The sequence below is a fragment of the Geotrypetes seraphini genome, chromosome 7 (assembly GCF_902459505.1).
Source record: "Geotrypetes seraphini chromosome 7, aGeoSer1.1, whole genome shotgun sequence".
Classification (NCBI taxonomy): domain Eukaryota; kingdom Metazoa; phylum Chordata; class Amphibia; order Gymnophiona; family Dermophiidae; genus Geotrypetes; species Geotrypetes seraphini.
In genome coordinates, this window is record NC_047090.1 from 112,997,486 (window position 1) to 113,014,068 (window position 16,583).

Here is a 16,583-nt window from a genome sequence, read left to right on the forward strand (position 1 = left end):
CATATGGGGATAGACTTAGAGACATTGGCTTTAAATCAAACGAATGAGGTACAGCTGATCACTCATAATAAATTCCAACAAAACCATACCTTCCAAAAAATGCAATTTGTCAATTTTACAATTTTTTGAAAAGACGAAGTATGAAGATGATGTTCTCAAAAGGGAAAGCTCCTTGATACATAGAAACCTGATGGCAGATAAAGGCCAAATGGCTCATCCCGTCTGCCCATCCACAACATCTGCTATCTCATCTCCCTAAGAGATCCCACATGCCTATTCCATGCTATCTTGAATTCACATACAGTCTTAATTTCCACCATCTCCATTGGGAGACTATTCCAAACATCTACCATTCTTTCTGTAAAGAAGTATTTTCTTATATTACTCATGAACCTATCACCTCTTAACTTCATCCTATGCCCTCTCCTTCCGGAGATTTCCTTTATTTGAAAAAGACCTGCCTTCTGTACGTTAATGACATGGATATATTTAAATGTGTCTATCATATCCCCCTCTCCCATCTTTCCTCCCGAGTATACATATTAAGTTCTCTAAGTCTATTCCCATATGATTTATGATGAAGACCACTAACTAATTTTGTAGCAGCCCTCTGGATTGACTCCATCCTCTTTATATCTTTTTGAAGATGGGGATTCCAATTGGGGACTCATCAGAGACCTATACAACAGCATTATCACCTCCCCTTTCCTACTGGCCTTTCTTCTCTTTATGCACCCAAGCATCCTCATGGCTTTGACAGTCCCCTTTCCTACCTGTTTTGCCACCCTGAGATCATCAGACACAATCATCCCCAAGTCCCGCTCTTCTTCTGCATACTTCGCTTCCTATGCTATACTGTTCTCCTGGATTTTTGCAGCCCAAGTGCATGACCCTACATTTTTTAGCATTAAATCTTAGATGCCAATTACCAGACCATTCTTCAAGCTTTGCCAGATCCTGCCTCATATTATCCACACCCTCTGGAGTGTCTGCCCTATTAAGGAGCTTGGTATCATCCACAAAAAGGCAAACTTTGCCAGACAGTCCTCAGCAATATCACAAAGATATTAAATAGAGCCGGCCCAAGGACAGATCCCTGTGGCACTCCACTAACAACATCCTTATTCTCCGAGCAAACTCTATTTACCACTACCCTTTGTTTCCTTCCTCTTAACCAGCTTTTAATCCAGTTCATCACTTTGGGGCCCATACCACATGCATTCAGTTTATCAGTCGTCTATGTATCACCATGTCAAAAGCTTTGCTAAAATCCAAGTACACTACATCTAGCACCACTCCCATATCTAACAGTTTGGTCATCCAGTCAAAGAAATCAATCAGATTTATCTGACAAGACCTGCCTCTCATAAAACCATGCTGACTTGAGTCCTGCAGTCCATTCAATTCTAGAAATTTCACTATCCTCAGCTTAAGAAGCATTTCCATTAGTTTACTCACTACCGAGGTCAGACTAACCGGCCTGTAATTCCCAACCTCTTCCTCACTTCTGCTCTTGTGCAGAGGGACACAACAGGATGTGAAATGTGGATTTATGTTTGAGCCCAAAAATAAATAAAATGATTAATAATTGAAAAGATTTTTATCACCATTTATGGAGGATAGATGAGTTTGAAAACATTTTTTCTATAATTAATATAATTGAAAATAATATTTGCATTTATAGACTTAGACTGATGAAGAGGCTGGCTACAATAATCACATGTTTTGAGTGTAGCTGCTGAGGTCTTTGTGAAAATAATGATAAGACTGTAAAATTGACAAATTGCATTTTTTGGAAGGTAAAGTTTTATTGGAATTGATTATGAGTGTATTCTTAAATTGGTCTTAAAGACTTACGGCCTCTTTTACAAAGCCGCGCTAGCGGCCCCGAAGCCCATAGAGATTTAAAGGGCGTCGGGGCTGTTGCCATTTGGCAGCCGCTAGTGCGGCTTTTTAAAAGAGGCCGCAAATATTTAAACTAAGAGTTTCAAGCTTCCTGATTTTTGACCTGCAATTACTAAAAAGACTTCATAATATTAACAATGAGAAGCCATAAGAAGTTGTTAAAAAGTGTCTACAGTCTCATGTTGTTGGTAAATGCAGTTAGTGTATAGCAGAAGTCTCCAACACGCAACCCCTTGCAATCCTTCATTGTGGCCCTCCCATACCTGTTGCTGCCAAGGACTGCCCAGGACTCCCTCTCTTCAGAAACTGTGCATTAGCACAGAGCTTCTCCATCATGATTTGGCTCTCTATGTAAACTTGAGCTGCACAATGCAGGACTCTCATGGCTTCAACTCCCCCAAGACTCCCAAGTTTTCTGCACCATGTGACTTAATATTACATAGAGAGCTGAATCACGATAGAGGAGCCCTGTGCTAGTGCACTGTTTTTGAAGATAGACAGTGAGAGAGAATGAGTAAAGGCTGAAAATTTGTTGAGGCCTACTCTAGTGCTTTTGTAGTTAATAGCTACTACCATGGGACTGCACTCCTCTCCCCACTGGCTCCAGCCAATTGTCAGTTTGGTCTAGGGTAGGGGTGTCCAATGTCGGTCCTCGAGGGCCGCAATCCAGTCGGGTTTTCAGGATTTCCCCAATGAATATGCATGAGATCTATTTGCATGCACTGCTTTCATTGTATGCTAATAGATCTCATACATATTCATTGGGGAAATCCTGAAAACCCGACTGGATTGCGGCCCTCGAGGACCAACATTGGACACCCCTGGTCTAGGGCATGGGTATGCAATTCCAGTCCTCAAGAGCCACAAGCAGGTCAGGTTTTCAGGATCTCCAAAATGAATATATATGAGATGGATTTGCATGCACTACCTCCTTGAGATGCAAATCTATCTCATGCATATTTGTTGTGGATATCCTGAAAACCTGACCTGCGGGTGGACAGAGATGAGAGAGTGAAGATGCCAACCATGGAAGGGGGGAGTATTTGTGGCCCTCGGAGCTTTCTCATTACCACTTTGCGACTCTCGAGGTGAAAAAGGTTGGAGACCCCTCGTGTATGGTATGATAAATAGATGCATCTCACCAAACAGTTTGAGAATATATAACTGGTTTTCAAGACAAATGAACCAAAATTTTCTGGCTCTGAAGTAAGGTGAGTTTAAGATTTTGCAGTTACCACATATAACTGCAAAATTAATGTGCAATAACAGCAAAACCTCTGCATTCATTATTGGGGTATTCCCAGTGGTTTCACATTCAGATAAAGGTAATAAATAGAAAACAAACCAAAGGAAAATAAGATATATTAGTCAAATAAAAAAGGTATCATTTTTGACTAGCTTTTAAAGGCCAGAGCTCCCTTTCTCAAGTCAGGAAAATGAGCAAGACAACAATATCAGAATAAGTGAAGCATAAAATAATCCAGGAACACACAACCTTTGAAGGTAAGATGATGATATACATTGACACCAACAAGACAGGACTTGCCAAAGACCTGAGTTTCCTATTACATTATAAACCAAAAAATTATAGTACTGTGTCACTTTCTAATCTCTAATCCACCCCTCCCTGTTTCTCCCTTCACCTTTCTCCCCAGAAGGCTGGTGCTAAAGCCAAAAATGCAAACCTCCATAATGCAAGAACAGTGCAGAAACGTAGCTCTCCCGTGCTCAAAGCAAATGGTGTTCACACTACAGGTGCATTATGAAACTAAAAGCAAGGGGCTCATGCACACAAGAGTTTCATAGTAAGCACAACTCTTATGCATGTGCCCAGACAAGATCAGAATTGCAAGCACATATTGGTATTGTTCTTCTGCACCGTTAAATATAAGTGTTTCAAAAATTGTTTTCACATGAATGGCTCACATTTAAGCGGCAGAACAACACCGATATGTTGAACGAAAGATTGACTGGATGTATGAAAAGCGTGAATGAGTGGATAGTGAGACATAGATTGGTTTTGAATTTTGCAAAATTGGAAGTTATGTTGATTGGGAGAAAGGATGATCCACAATGGCCCAGAGAGATTAAGGTTTTTAACCAGATCTTCTAGGAGTCTGTATGGATTGCACCCTTAGCATGAAAAGTTTTGTCTGTAGTTTAAGTCTGCTTTTTTTTCCAGTTGCAATTGTTAAGACGATTGAAATTGATGATGTCGGTATATGATTTCTGTATAGTGGTACAGATGATAGTCATATCAAAACTGGACTATTGTAATGTCCTTTATTTAGGGAATACAACGGTACAGTGTAAAGCCTTGCAGATAGAAACATAGAAACATGATGGCAGATAAAGGTCAAATGGCCCATCTAGTCTGCCTATCCGCAGTAACCATTATCTCTTTCTCTCTCTGAGAGATCCCATGTGCCTATCCCAGGTCCTTTTGAATTCAGACACAGTCTCTGTCTCCACCATCTCTTCTGGGAGACTGTTCCACGCATCCACCACCCTTTCTGTAAAAAAGTATTTCCTTAGATTACTTCTGAGCCTATCACCTCTTAACTTCATCTTATGCCCTCTCATTGCAGAGTTTCCTTTCAAATGAAAGAGACTCAATTCATGCGCATTTACATTACGTAGGTATTTAAACGTCTCTATCATATCTCCCCTCTCTCGCCTTTCCTCCAAAGTATACAGATTGAGATCTTTAAGTCTGTCCCCATATGCCTTATGATGAAGACCACATACCATTTTAGTAGCCTTCCTCTGGACCAACTCCATCCTTTTTATATCTTTTTGAAGGTGCGGCCTCCAGAATTGTACATAATATTCTAAATGAGGTCTCTCCAAAGTCTTATACAGGGGCATCAATACTTCCTTTTTCCTACTGACCATACCTCTCCCTATGTAACCTAGCATCCTTCTAGCTTTCGCCGTCACCTACAATCACACCAAAGTCCCGCTCTTCTGCCGTGCACATAAGTTCCTCACCCCCTAAACTGTGCCATTCCTTCTGGTTTTTGCAGCCTGAATGCATGACCTTGCATTTCTTAGCATTAAATTTTCACGGCCAAATTTCAGACTAATCTTCAAGCTTCGTCAGATCTTTCTTCATATTATTCACACCATCCGACGTGACTACTCTATTGCAGATTTTGGTATCATTCACAAAGAGGCAAATCTTACCTGACAACCCTTCAGCAATATCGTTTATAAAAATGTTAAAAAGAACAGGCCCAAGAGCAGAATTTTGAGGCACACCACCAGTAACATCCCTTTCCTCAGAGCGATCTCCATTGATCACTACCCTCTGTCACTTTCCACTCAACCAGTTCTTGACTCAGCCTGTCACTTTGGGACCCATCCTGAGGGCACTCAGTTTATTTATTAGACGTCTGTGTGGAACACTGTCAAAGGTTTTACTAAAATCTAAATACACCACCTCTAATGTACTCCCTCTATCCAATTTTCTGGTCACCCAGTCAAAGAAACTGATCAGATTTGCTTGACAAGACCTACCTCTAGTGAATCCATGTTGCCTCCGGTCCTGTAATCCCTAGGATTCCAGAAACTTGACTATTCTCTGTTTTAAAAACATTTCCATTAATTTGCTTACCACCAAAGTCAGACTTACCAGCCTGTAATTCCATACTTCTTCCTTACTTCCACTTTTGTGGAGAAGGGACCACATCCGCCCATCTCCAGTCCTCTGGTACCACTCCTGACTCTAGAGACTCATTGAAAAGGTCAGTCAGTGGAGCTACCAGAACTTCCCTAAGTTCCTTCAGCACCCTTGGAAGAACACCATCTGGCCCCATCGCTTTGTCTACCTTTATTTTAGCTAGCTCCTCACGAACACAACCCTCTGAAAATCAATCAGGGTCTATTACTCCTCCATCCCTATTCACGTTTGTCTTCTGTGGTCCCGCTCCTGGTGCTTCAGCCGTAAACACAGAACAGAAATATTTGTTAAGCAATTCAGCCTTTTCTTTATCAGCTTCTACATATTCCTCCCCTTCACCTTTGAGTCTCACAATGCCACTTTTGCACTTCTTTCTATCACTAATATATCTAAAAAAATGCCTTGTCTCCCCGTTTTACCATGCCAGCTATTTTTTCTTCACTTTGCATGTTTACTCTCCTGACTACACGACCAGCCTCTCTTAACTTTTCCAGATATTTTTACCTGTCTTCCTCTTTCTGCGATCTTTATGAAAGCGGCTGCAAGGTTTGTGGTGTAATTTGTGGTGTAAGAAAGTTCAAACACATAACACTTTGGTTGAGGAAACACCATTGGTTACCTATACGCTCATGTATTATTTTCAAGAAATTAGTACTGGTGTTGAAAGTCATTTACCAAGGGATTCCCTGTTATTTATCGCAGGCTATGGCAATCTATCGGCTGCTTAGAACTTGCGGTTTGAGGGCGCAATACGATTGTTGTTGACGGACTTTTCAAAAGTGTGTTATGAGAACACGAGATCTTCTGCTATTTCCATCATAGGAGTAACTCTGTGGAACAAATTAACTAGACTGCAAAGAGCTCTTCCTGATATTCAGAAATTCAAGAAAATGTTTAAGACTACACTTTATGTAGAAGCATTCCAATAAATAATGATTCTGGTTTATTCCAGTTTTTGGATTGACATATAATTGAATGTTGTGAATTAATTGTTCTCATTAAATGATCTGAAATGTCTATTTGAATAAATTTTGTTTTTTCTGTATGTTGTTATTTGTAAAGCCGCCTAGGAATAGGCGATTGAGAAATCTTTTAAATAAATGTGCTTTCACACAAGTTTGTTTTTCACCATCAGTGTTTATAGGCTGCATGAGCTTCCTTCTAAAAAAAAACCCAAACCTGGCAGCTTAAAGTTGAGCACTGGGAGAGAATACCAAATGATCTCATTCACATCCGTTTGAATAAGTTTAAATACAATTTAAGGCCATCTTTGAAAGTGTGTACATTGTTTTCTTGCACTAGAGCTCCCTAGTCTGGTGCTAATTGCCTCTAACACTGGTGTTAGGTTTTGAGCATTGGCCCCGAATGCTTTTGTCTCACTTATGTGTTCTGTTATTTAGTTTCCATTGTCCTCCTCTGAGGAAAAGGTTCTGGCTTTTATAAACTAGCCCAAAAATGTATTAAGTCAGTTCAATAAAAAAAGGTATCATTTTATTTTCCTTTTTTAAAATTTCTATTTATTATCTTTTAAAATAGACTAACATAGCAACCACACTGTTTTATTGTTGAATTAATGCAGAGGAAATGTCATTGTCATGTGTTATCCATGTTATAAGTAACTGATGTAGTTACAGTTATCATATAGGTAACTTTTTCTGCATTAACTGTAGTGTAAGGCATTCTTCATTAGAGATGTACAGCTAATTTTTTTTTTTTGTTCTCCTTAGTTTCCTGTGCTGTTCATGGAAAATTGTTTGATTTTCTTTTTTCTTTTTCTTCAGAGGCAATGTCTGAAATAGGCTGCATTCTGCAAAAAAGTGCACACTGTTTTTTGTGTGGGGTTTTTTTTTTGTTTAAATCTTTATTGATTTTCAAACTTTGATAGTGCAATACAATTGGTAAATCATAAATACTGCATAGAACGCACTAATAACTACACAATTATTACATTAAACAGTCATTTACTCCCATCCTCATCTTAATTATTAATACAATAATACATATGATGCGATTTCAATATTATAATTAAATAATTTAACTCCTCAACGTATATTTCCCTCCCCCCCGCCCACCCACACTCCCTGGATGTGTAAAGAAATCTAATGAAAAGGGAAGAAACATGACCCTTACTGTAATGCAACAAAAGTAGTCAATGGACTCCATACATCATTAAAGGACTTACTAGTCCCCAAATGTTCCGCCATCATTCTTTCATACTTATATGTGGTACACGCATTTATCCACCAAAAAGTGTTATTAATCCTGTTTTTGGCACAGTTTCTGTTGATTTTCCAGTGTTGCTTCAAAAGATGCATGTCCTTATTCTACATTAGCTCCTCACATAGCAGATTATGTTCACTGACTGCTAATCACTCTGTTAGCTATTAGTATGGCATTAAGTCCATAATTCTCAACTACCCACTAAATTCATTGTTAATTATCGCATATTTGATCTTTCACAGTATGAATATTAGTCAGTAGGTGGAAAGTTTTGGAGTGTAGGGAAAGAGTAGTCTGTCAGCTGAGTATATTTAAATTCTCCATTTATTCTCTGGTTAGGCATATGAAGGTAATTGAAAATTTGAGAAAAGAACGGGAGGAGAAGTTGCGGTGTTTCAGGAGAAGCCGCAGCCTGAGCCCCGAGAAGCATTTCAGACTTGCGCAGTCATCCTGCCCAACACACAGGGATCTGGACCTGCCCAGCCGTCGTCGAGAGTATCTACAACAACTGAGGAAAGACCTAGTGGACAATACCAGGTTTGGCCTCAAAATTTGCTTTTATTTCTTATCTGCATCTCGATTGTATGAGTGTGGAATAGTCTTCTGTTTTCTTCATTTCCAAATAGACTACCGTATTTTCGCGGATATAACGCGCGCGTTATACGTGATTTTACGTACCGCGCATACCCCTCGCGCGTTATATGCCTGAGCGCGGTATACAAAAGTTTTTAAACATAGTTCCCACCCCGCCCGACGCCCGATTCACCCCCCCAGCAGGACCGCTCGCACCCCCACCCCGAACGACCGCTCGCACGCGCTCCCACCCGCACCCGCATCCACGATCCGAGCAAGAGGGAGCCCAAGCCCTCTTGCCCGGCCGACTCCCCGACGTCCGATACATCCCCCCCCCCCCCCCCGGCAGGACCACTCGCACCCTCACCCCGAAGGACCGCCGACCCCCCAACAATATCGGGCCAGGAGGGAGCCCAAACCCTCCTGGCCACGGCGACCCCCTAACCCCACCCCGCACTACATTACGGGCAGGAGGGATCCCAGGCCCTCCTGCCCTCGACGCAAACCCCCCTCCCTCCAACGACCGCCCCCCCCCCAAGAACCTCCGACCGACCCGCGCCCCCCCTGGCCGCCCCCCCCACCCCCCTCCCCCGTACCTTTGGAAGTTGGCCGGACAGACGGGAGCCAAACCCGCCTGTCCGGCAGGCAGCCAACGAAGGAATGAGGCCGGATTGGCCCATCCGTCCTAAAGCTCCGCCTACTGGTGGGGCCTAAGGCGCGTGGGCCAATCAGAATAGGCCCTGGAGCCTTAGGTCCCACCTGGGGGCGCGGCCTGAGGCACATGGGCCAAACCCGACCATGTGTCTCAGGCCGCGCCCCCAGGTGGGACCTAAGGCTCCAGGGCCTATTCTGATTGGCCCACGCGCCTTAGGCCCCACCAGTAGGCGGAGCTTTAGGACGGATGGGCCAATCCGGCCTCATTCCTTCGTTGGCTGCCTGCCGGACAGGCGGGTTTGGCTCCCGTCTGTCCGGCCAACTTCCAAAGGTACGGGGAAGGGGGGTGGGGGGGTCGGCCAGGGGGGTCGCGGGTCGGTCGGAGGTTCTTGGGGGGGGGCGGTCGTTGGAGGGAGGGGGGTTTGCGTCGAGGGCAGGAGGGCCTGGGATCCCTCCTGCCCGTAATGTAGTGCGGGGTGGGGGTAGGGGGTCGCCGTGGCCAGGAGGGTTTGGGCTCCCTTCTGGCCCAACTACACAAAGTACGTGGAAGGCGGGTGGGGGTGTCGTGGGGGTCGGCCAGGGGGGTCGCGGGTCGGCTGGGGGACGGGCGGGAGGTTCTTGGGGGGGGGGCGGGCGGTGGGGGGAGGGGGTTTGCGTCGAGGGGAGGAGGGCCTGGGGTCCCTCCTGCCAGTAATGTAGTGCGGGGTGGGGTTAGGGGGTCGCCGTGGCCAGGAGGATTTGGGCTCCCTCCTGGCCCAATATTGTCGGGGAGTCGGCGGTCCTTCGGGGTGGGGGTGCGAGTGGTCCTGCCGAGGGGGGAGAAGAATCGGACGTCGAGGGGGGGCATCAGGCTTTCAGGATGGGGACAGGACTTCAAGGGGGGACAGGCAGATCTTCAAGGGGGACAGGCAGACCTTCAAGGGGGACAGGACTTCAAGGGGGGACAGGCAGACCTTCAAGGGGGGACAGGACTTCAAGGGGGACAGGCACGGAGAGGCGGGGCAGTGCACCGAAAGTCAGGGCGGGTGAACGGTGAGTCGGGGCAACCAGAGGAGAGTCGGGGCAGTGCACCGAAAGTCAGGGTGAGTCGGGGGCAACCAGATGAGAGTCGGGGAGGGCGAAAGGAGAGTCGGGGTGGCCAGAGGAGAGTCGGGGAGAGCGAAAGGAGAGTCGGGGTGGCCAGAGGAGAGTCGGGGAGAGCGAAAGGAGAGTCGGGGTGGCCAGAGGAGAGTCGGGCAGCATGCGCGTTATATGCCTGAGCGCGGTATAGAAAAGTTTTTGTACATATCATCGTGATTTCTGCGCGCTATACCCCTGTGCGCGTTTTACAATGGTGCGCGTTATATCCGCGAAAATACGGTACTCTTTATTTTTTTCATGTAACCAGTGGTACAGGATGCTGGTTTCTATTGTAGCGATGCATTAGTTTTTAATACTGGACAGTGAGTGGTTTTTAAGCTGCTTAAATTAATCCCAGATATGGAACACTAGCCATGTCCAGGCTCCAGCATTGAATATCCAGCTATGTGCAATATTCAAACTGGTGCTCAGTTAGCCCTTTATCTGCGTACTTAGCCAGTTAACAGACTGAATATTTCTGCTAATAGATTAATTTCTGCTACCAAACACACGGATCATTACTCACAATATCTAACCCACTATGTTAACAATCAAAAAAGAAAAAAAGGGGGTATGAAAGATAACTAATACTAAAATTATTTTGATACGTTTTATTTTGTGTATTTATTTTATACCTCAAGTCTTATTTATAAAACAATCTATTGCTACTAGTAAACCGCACCTACCATCTTTATCTTAAGCATGCACTTTTGCCCTAATGTATAAATGAATCAATTCATCAATTTAGATTAATGTAGTTTAGTTTAAGAGGTTGAAGTATCATAATAAATGCATTGTTTTCAGTAAAGAGACCTCCTATAACTTAGATGTTATTCCAAGTCTTCATCCTGAATGCATGTGGTATAATCACTTACTTCACACCTCCTCCCTACCTTTTAAATCAATTTTTTCTTCAGTTAGTTCACAACCCACCAACGTTGGTTCTGGCCGGGTAGCCACAAAGATAAGTGTTGCTGTCCTTCTTTCTTTCATATACTTTAATTTATTGTTGATAAAATGGATGAATTGAATTGTATTTTATAGCAGTTTTAAATTGATATAAAAAAGATTTTTGATATGCCTAATAAAGTTAAGTAATTAAATTATGCACTCTTAATTAATTACCTAATTAGCTGATAGTTTGATCAATTAGACCATTCCTCTATCATTTTCATCGCCCTCCTCTGGACCGCCTCAAGTCTTCTTACGTCCTTCGCCAGATACGGTCTCCAAAACTGAACACAATACTCCAAGTGGGGACTTACCAATGACCTGTACAGGGGCATCAACACCTTCTTCCATCTACTGGCTACGCCTCTCTTTATACAGCCCAGCATCCTTCTGGCAGCAGCCACTGCCTTGTCACACTGTTTTTTTGCCTTTAGATCTTCGGACACTATCACCCCAAGGTCCCTCTCCCCGTCCATGCATATCAGCTTCTCTCCTCCCAGCATATACGGTTCCTTCCTATTATTAATCTCCAAATGCATTACTCCGCATTTCTTTGCATTGAATTTTAGTTGCCAGGCATTAGACCATTCCTCTTTTGCAGATCCTTTTTCATATTTTCCACTCCCTCTTCAGTGTCTACTCTGTTACAAATCTTGGTATCATCTGCAAAAAGGCACACTTTTCCTTCTATCCCTTCAGCAATGTCACTCACAAACATATTGAACAGGATTGGCCCCAGCACCGAACCCTGAGGGACTCCACTACTCACCTTTCCTTCCTTCGAGCGACTTCCATTAACCACCACCCTCTGGCGTCTGTCCGACAGCCAGTTTCTGACCCAGTTCACCACTTTGGTCCTAACTTCAGCCCTTCAAGTTTGTTCAACAGCCTCCTATGAGGAACTGTATCAAAGGCTTTGCTGAAATCTAAGTAAATTACATCTAGCATATGTCCTCGATCCAGCTCTCTGGTCACCCAATCAAAAAATTCAATCAGGTTCGTTTGGCACGATTTACCTTTTGTAAAGCCATGTTGCCTCGGATCCTGTAACCCATTAGATACTAGTGTACTTCCTTAAAATTTTTTGGGATGCTCCTAAATAGATGATGTTACAATAGTCTAAAATAGATAAAACTATTTACTCTTCTCTCTACTAATTTATTGAATGTTTGGGTGGTGAATAGCTACAGTATTAGCCCTTTTCTTCTCTTTGAAGCAGTGTCTTTTGTGATGTTTTGGTATTGATTCCTTGCTGTAAGATAGATGTATGTTTAGAGGAAAGATGGAGATTCATATTTATTCAAATCAATCTGCAAAAGAAATTTTAAGTACCCCTTCTTTGTTGGAAGTGGGTGTTCCATCTCTATTATTTAATTGGACTGTATTTAAGAGATCGGTTTGTCTGGAACTTATTATAGAAAAGAATTGATTCCTCAAGGTATGAGTGTTAAGAGCCTGAATCATTTTATGATGAAGTGGAATGATATTTTGAATAAATGCACTCTAGAGAAAACGCATGATAGCACAGACTCCTAGGATATGCGGCATAAAGAATTTTGGCAAATATTGATTAATAATGGACAGAACACAATCTATAAAAAATTAAAAGGAACTGAGAAATAAAAATTAATTTTGTATTCATGGATGCACAGAAAATATTTGTTAAAGATAAAAATGAGGAGTAGAGTGTGAAATATCATCTGAAAGTTCTTTAAACATTGGTGATGAATCGCTAAAATCTGCATCATTTTTAGGACACAAGGATTGAAGAAAAAAGATTGGCAAAGTCTGAGGGGAAGATTCTTAAAACTTAACGTTGCCTTTAACGCAGTCGCTAAACCTTCTCCAGCTGGTTTAGTGTGCATGTATTTTAGCGGCTTCCAAGCTGTCTCTTTGATTCTGCCATGCAAATGGGCTTATCAATATTTAAACGAGCACTTCAGGCAATTTTTCATCACCACCGGGTGATTCTCCAAGTGCAGTGTCGAGTTTTCAGCGTCGAGGCGTGTGTTTTGACTGGCTCATGGGAAAAAAAAATTACAAGATTCACATAAATTACACTTCTTGAGCACGTGTATTATAGGCATGTCTTATAGGCCCACCACCTCCTGTCCCCAAGCAACCCTCCCCCACCCCAGCAGTAGGAGAGATGCCCACTCCCTCCTGCCGTTGCCGTCAAGCAACCCCTCCCCTGACACAAGCCTCTTCAAAATGGCGGGCCTTCCTCTCCCCGGCACATCCTGGGATGTGCCAGGGAGGGGCCTAAGGCTCTGATTGGCCCAGATTGCTTAAGGCCCCTCCTTTGGGCCAATCATAGCCTTAGGCCCCTCCCTGGTGTATCCCAGTATGTGCAGGGGAGGGAAAGGCCTGACATTTTGAAGATGCAGGCCTGCTGGCTGGAGGGAGTAGGCATCCCTTCGGCCAGCATTTGTAAACAAGGGGGGGTGTTGGAGGCATGTGTGGGGGGGTCATTGGAGGTGCGGCAGCAGGAGGGAGTAGGCATCCCTCCTGCTGCCAGGCCAGATGGGGGCTGGTGTGTGTCAGGGGAGTTGCATTCCTCCTGCCGATCTTCAATTTGAGGTCTTTTTTTAAATTTTTCGGTATATTCTGTGCATGTGCTGATCGCTCTCACTAGTGATCCCACAGACCCCTTCCTATCTAAAAAAAAATTGTTTTGACAGCAATTTTTTGAAACTTCCATAAGTGGGAGCATCACCCATGTGTATGCTCCCTTGAAAATACATTCAATACATTCTTGCAAAATATGTGTGTATTTACAGAATAGCAGTTAGGCAGAATATTGGCAGATAACGTGCATTTGTGGACATGCAATTTCTAAACATCTATGCAAAAGATATATTAAGCTGTAAAATAAATTTATGCTGTTCTTGTTTTACTATGTATGTTCATATTGCATTCTGCTTAGTTGTAGGTTGGTTATAAATGTGAAAAATAAATAATTAAATATAGGGACCAAATCTATTTAGGCCGCCTAAAAATGGTCTAAGCATGATTCAGTAAAGGTTAGGTGCACTGTATAGAATCATGCTTAGAAGATGGGCAGACTGGATGGGCCATTTGACCTTTATCTGCGCATCATGTTTCTAAGCGATGTTAGGTGTTGATAGGCCTGCTTTTAGGCACAACGTATTTATGCCAGGGTTTTTTTTTTTTTTGGCCCAAATGTGTGTGCCAAAGTCAAAAACAGGCACCTAACTCCAGAACACGCCTATGATCTGCTCCTACCTATGCCCACTGTTTTGTAGGTACTTTGGACAAGGCACCTAACTGTTATACAATCATGCTTACCAAGTTAGGTGCCTGTCAATTCCAATTATTGGCTCCAGTTAGGCCTATTAATGAAGTTAGGTGCCTACATTGGCTAGGCATGCTGATGCAGGTGCCTTACTTTAGGTGGACTTTAAAGAATTTGGGGGTAAGCACCTAAAAAATTGGTGTCGCTCAAAACAGTGCTTAGTGTGATTCTATAAAAGGCATGCACTATTCATAGAATCTTGCTTATTGGCTGTATGTAACATAACACTTAGGCACACCCATTTAGGTCAAATATCTTAAATACCTGCACCTAAGCTTTATAAGGATTGAGTATACAGTGGTACCTTGGATTACAAGCATAATCCGTTCCAGGAGCATGCTCGTAATCCAAAATGCTCGTTTATCAAAACAAGTTTCCCCATAGGAAATAATGGAAACTCGCTTTGATGCGTTCCCCCCCCCACGAGAACCGGTATTGCTCCCCCCAAAGACCCTCCCCTGCGATCCGGCACCCCACCCCCGTGATTGGGCACCCCCCCCCCCGCTACGATCCCCCTGACGCGATTGAGTACCCCCCACCACGATCCGGCACCCCCCACGACGCTTCTTAACATCATCTGGGCACCGGCACCGGCATGTCCTGTGCTTGGTGCCGGTGCCCGAAGATTGGCCTCCTCTTCTGCTAGGCCTTGAGCATCTGAGCATGCTCAAAGCCTGCGAGTTCACGTTCGGGGGGTGCCGGATTGCGTCGGGGGGGTGCCGGATCGCGGGGGGGAGGGTGCCGGATTGTGGGAGGGCGCTCGTAAATTGAGGCACCGATTTTGCAAATGTTTTGCTCATCTTGCAAAACACTTGCAAACCGGTGCACTCGTAAACCGAGGTACCATTGTATTCTATAACAGTATGTATAACTTTTAGGAAGGCCCACGATCTGCCCATGCTTCTCTCCTGGCCGTGCACCCTTTTCAGATTCGCACACTAGGACTGACATGCACTACTTTATAGAATGTGCCTACCAAGTTGTGTGTGTGTAACTTCTAATTAGTGCAAATTAGCGTCAATTGAGATGTCGGTGCCAATTGGTCTTGTTAAACAAATCATTGAGATCTCATGTGGTATATGGAGTCAGTTACCTGCAAAAGTGAAGGAGAACAATTTTTGAGGGACTGAAGATGGTAAAAAGTGTGGCAATTTAATGATATATTTAGTGAAACATGATGCACTGGGAGGAGGGAGGAGAAACAATGAGGAGCTGCCTTTGTAGGAGAGAGTGGAATGGACTGTGATACTTGGGAATGGAAGTGAGTATGAAAGAGGGAATTTGGATTGGTTTTATGTGCTGTATGTTTATGACTTTAAAATGTTATGTAGTTTTATAAAGCAAGCCACTTGAGAACCTTGATTGACCATGAGAGAAGTATCAAGAAAAAAAAGTAGATAATAGAATTTTATTTATAGCCTTCATGACTAATTTTACATTTTACAAAACAATTTCACTTTTCCCTTTCTTCAGAGTTCAAGAACCCAAGGTAAGAGCAACCCAGCATACTTCAGAGATTGAACTATTGCTTCGCGACTACCAGAAGGCTCGAGAAGAGACAAAGACTGAAATAGCAAGAGCAAGAGACAAGCTTCGGGAGAGGGCAGAACAAGAGAAGAAACGTCTCCAGCAACAAATGATTTCTCACCTTCTAAATGTGAGCAGAAAACAAGACACACAGCCATTCTGAGTTGCTGATTTTTATACTCTTGAGATCCCTTTGATTTAACGTAACCTGTTTTAGCTAGTTTAGTCGGGTCTGGGCTGGTTTTACAAGATTAGTTGGGGTTCAGATTCTCAGGGTTTGTAGGTTTAGAAATGTAGGTGTTTGTTTTTTCAGTCAGGTGTTTTGTGAGATAATAAAAATAGGTGTTTTCATTGCACAAATTGTATTCTAGATACATTTTTTGATTGATTCAACTTTTTAATTCAATTTATCTTTTAAATTTTAGACACAATACAGCTTCCACCCTCAGACCCCCCAGCCTAGTCTAGTTCATAGTCAAAAACACGCAGGACAATCGAACGCCGACAATACAGAGCAGACAATCGCGCAGGACATCAGTATGCCGGACTTAAACTTAATTTTAAAGTGCTCCGAGGGGGGGAGGGTTTGAGGAGGGAACCCCTGCAATTAAGTTAGTACTGTTTGCGCTGCCGTTG

At 43.4% G+C, this 16,583-nt stretch overlaps 1 protein-coding gene across 1 annotated transcript in view; it reads left to right on the forward strand.

The window, feature by feature from the left end:
* STARD9 (StAR related lipid transfer domain containing 9) overlaps window positions 1-16,583 on the forward strand; it is a 224,778-nt gene that overhangs the window by 180,436 nt on the left and 27,759 nt on the right. The window contains exons 25-26 of the mRNA XM_033951109.1: window positions 8,147-8,344; window positions 15,894-16,077. Coding sequence (XP_033807000.1) covers window positions 8,147-8,344; window positions 15,894-16,077 — 382 coding nt within the window. The remainder of the gene's footprint in view (window positions 1-8,146; window positions 8,345-15,893; window positions 16,078-16,583) is intronic.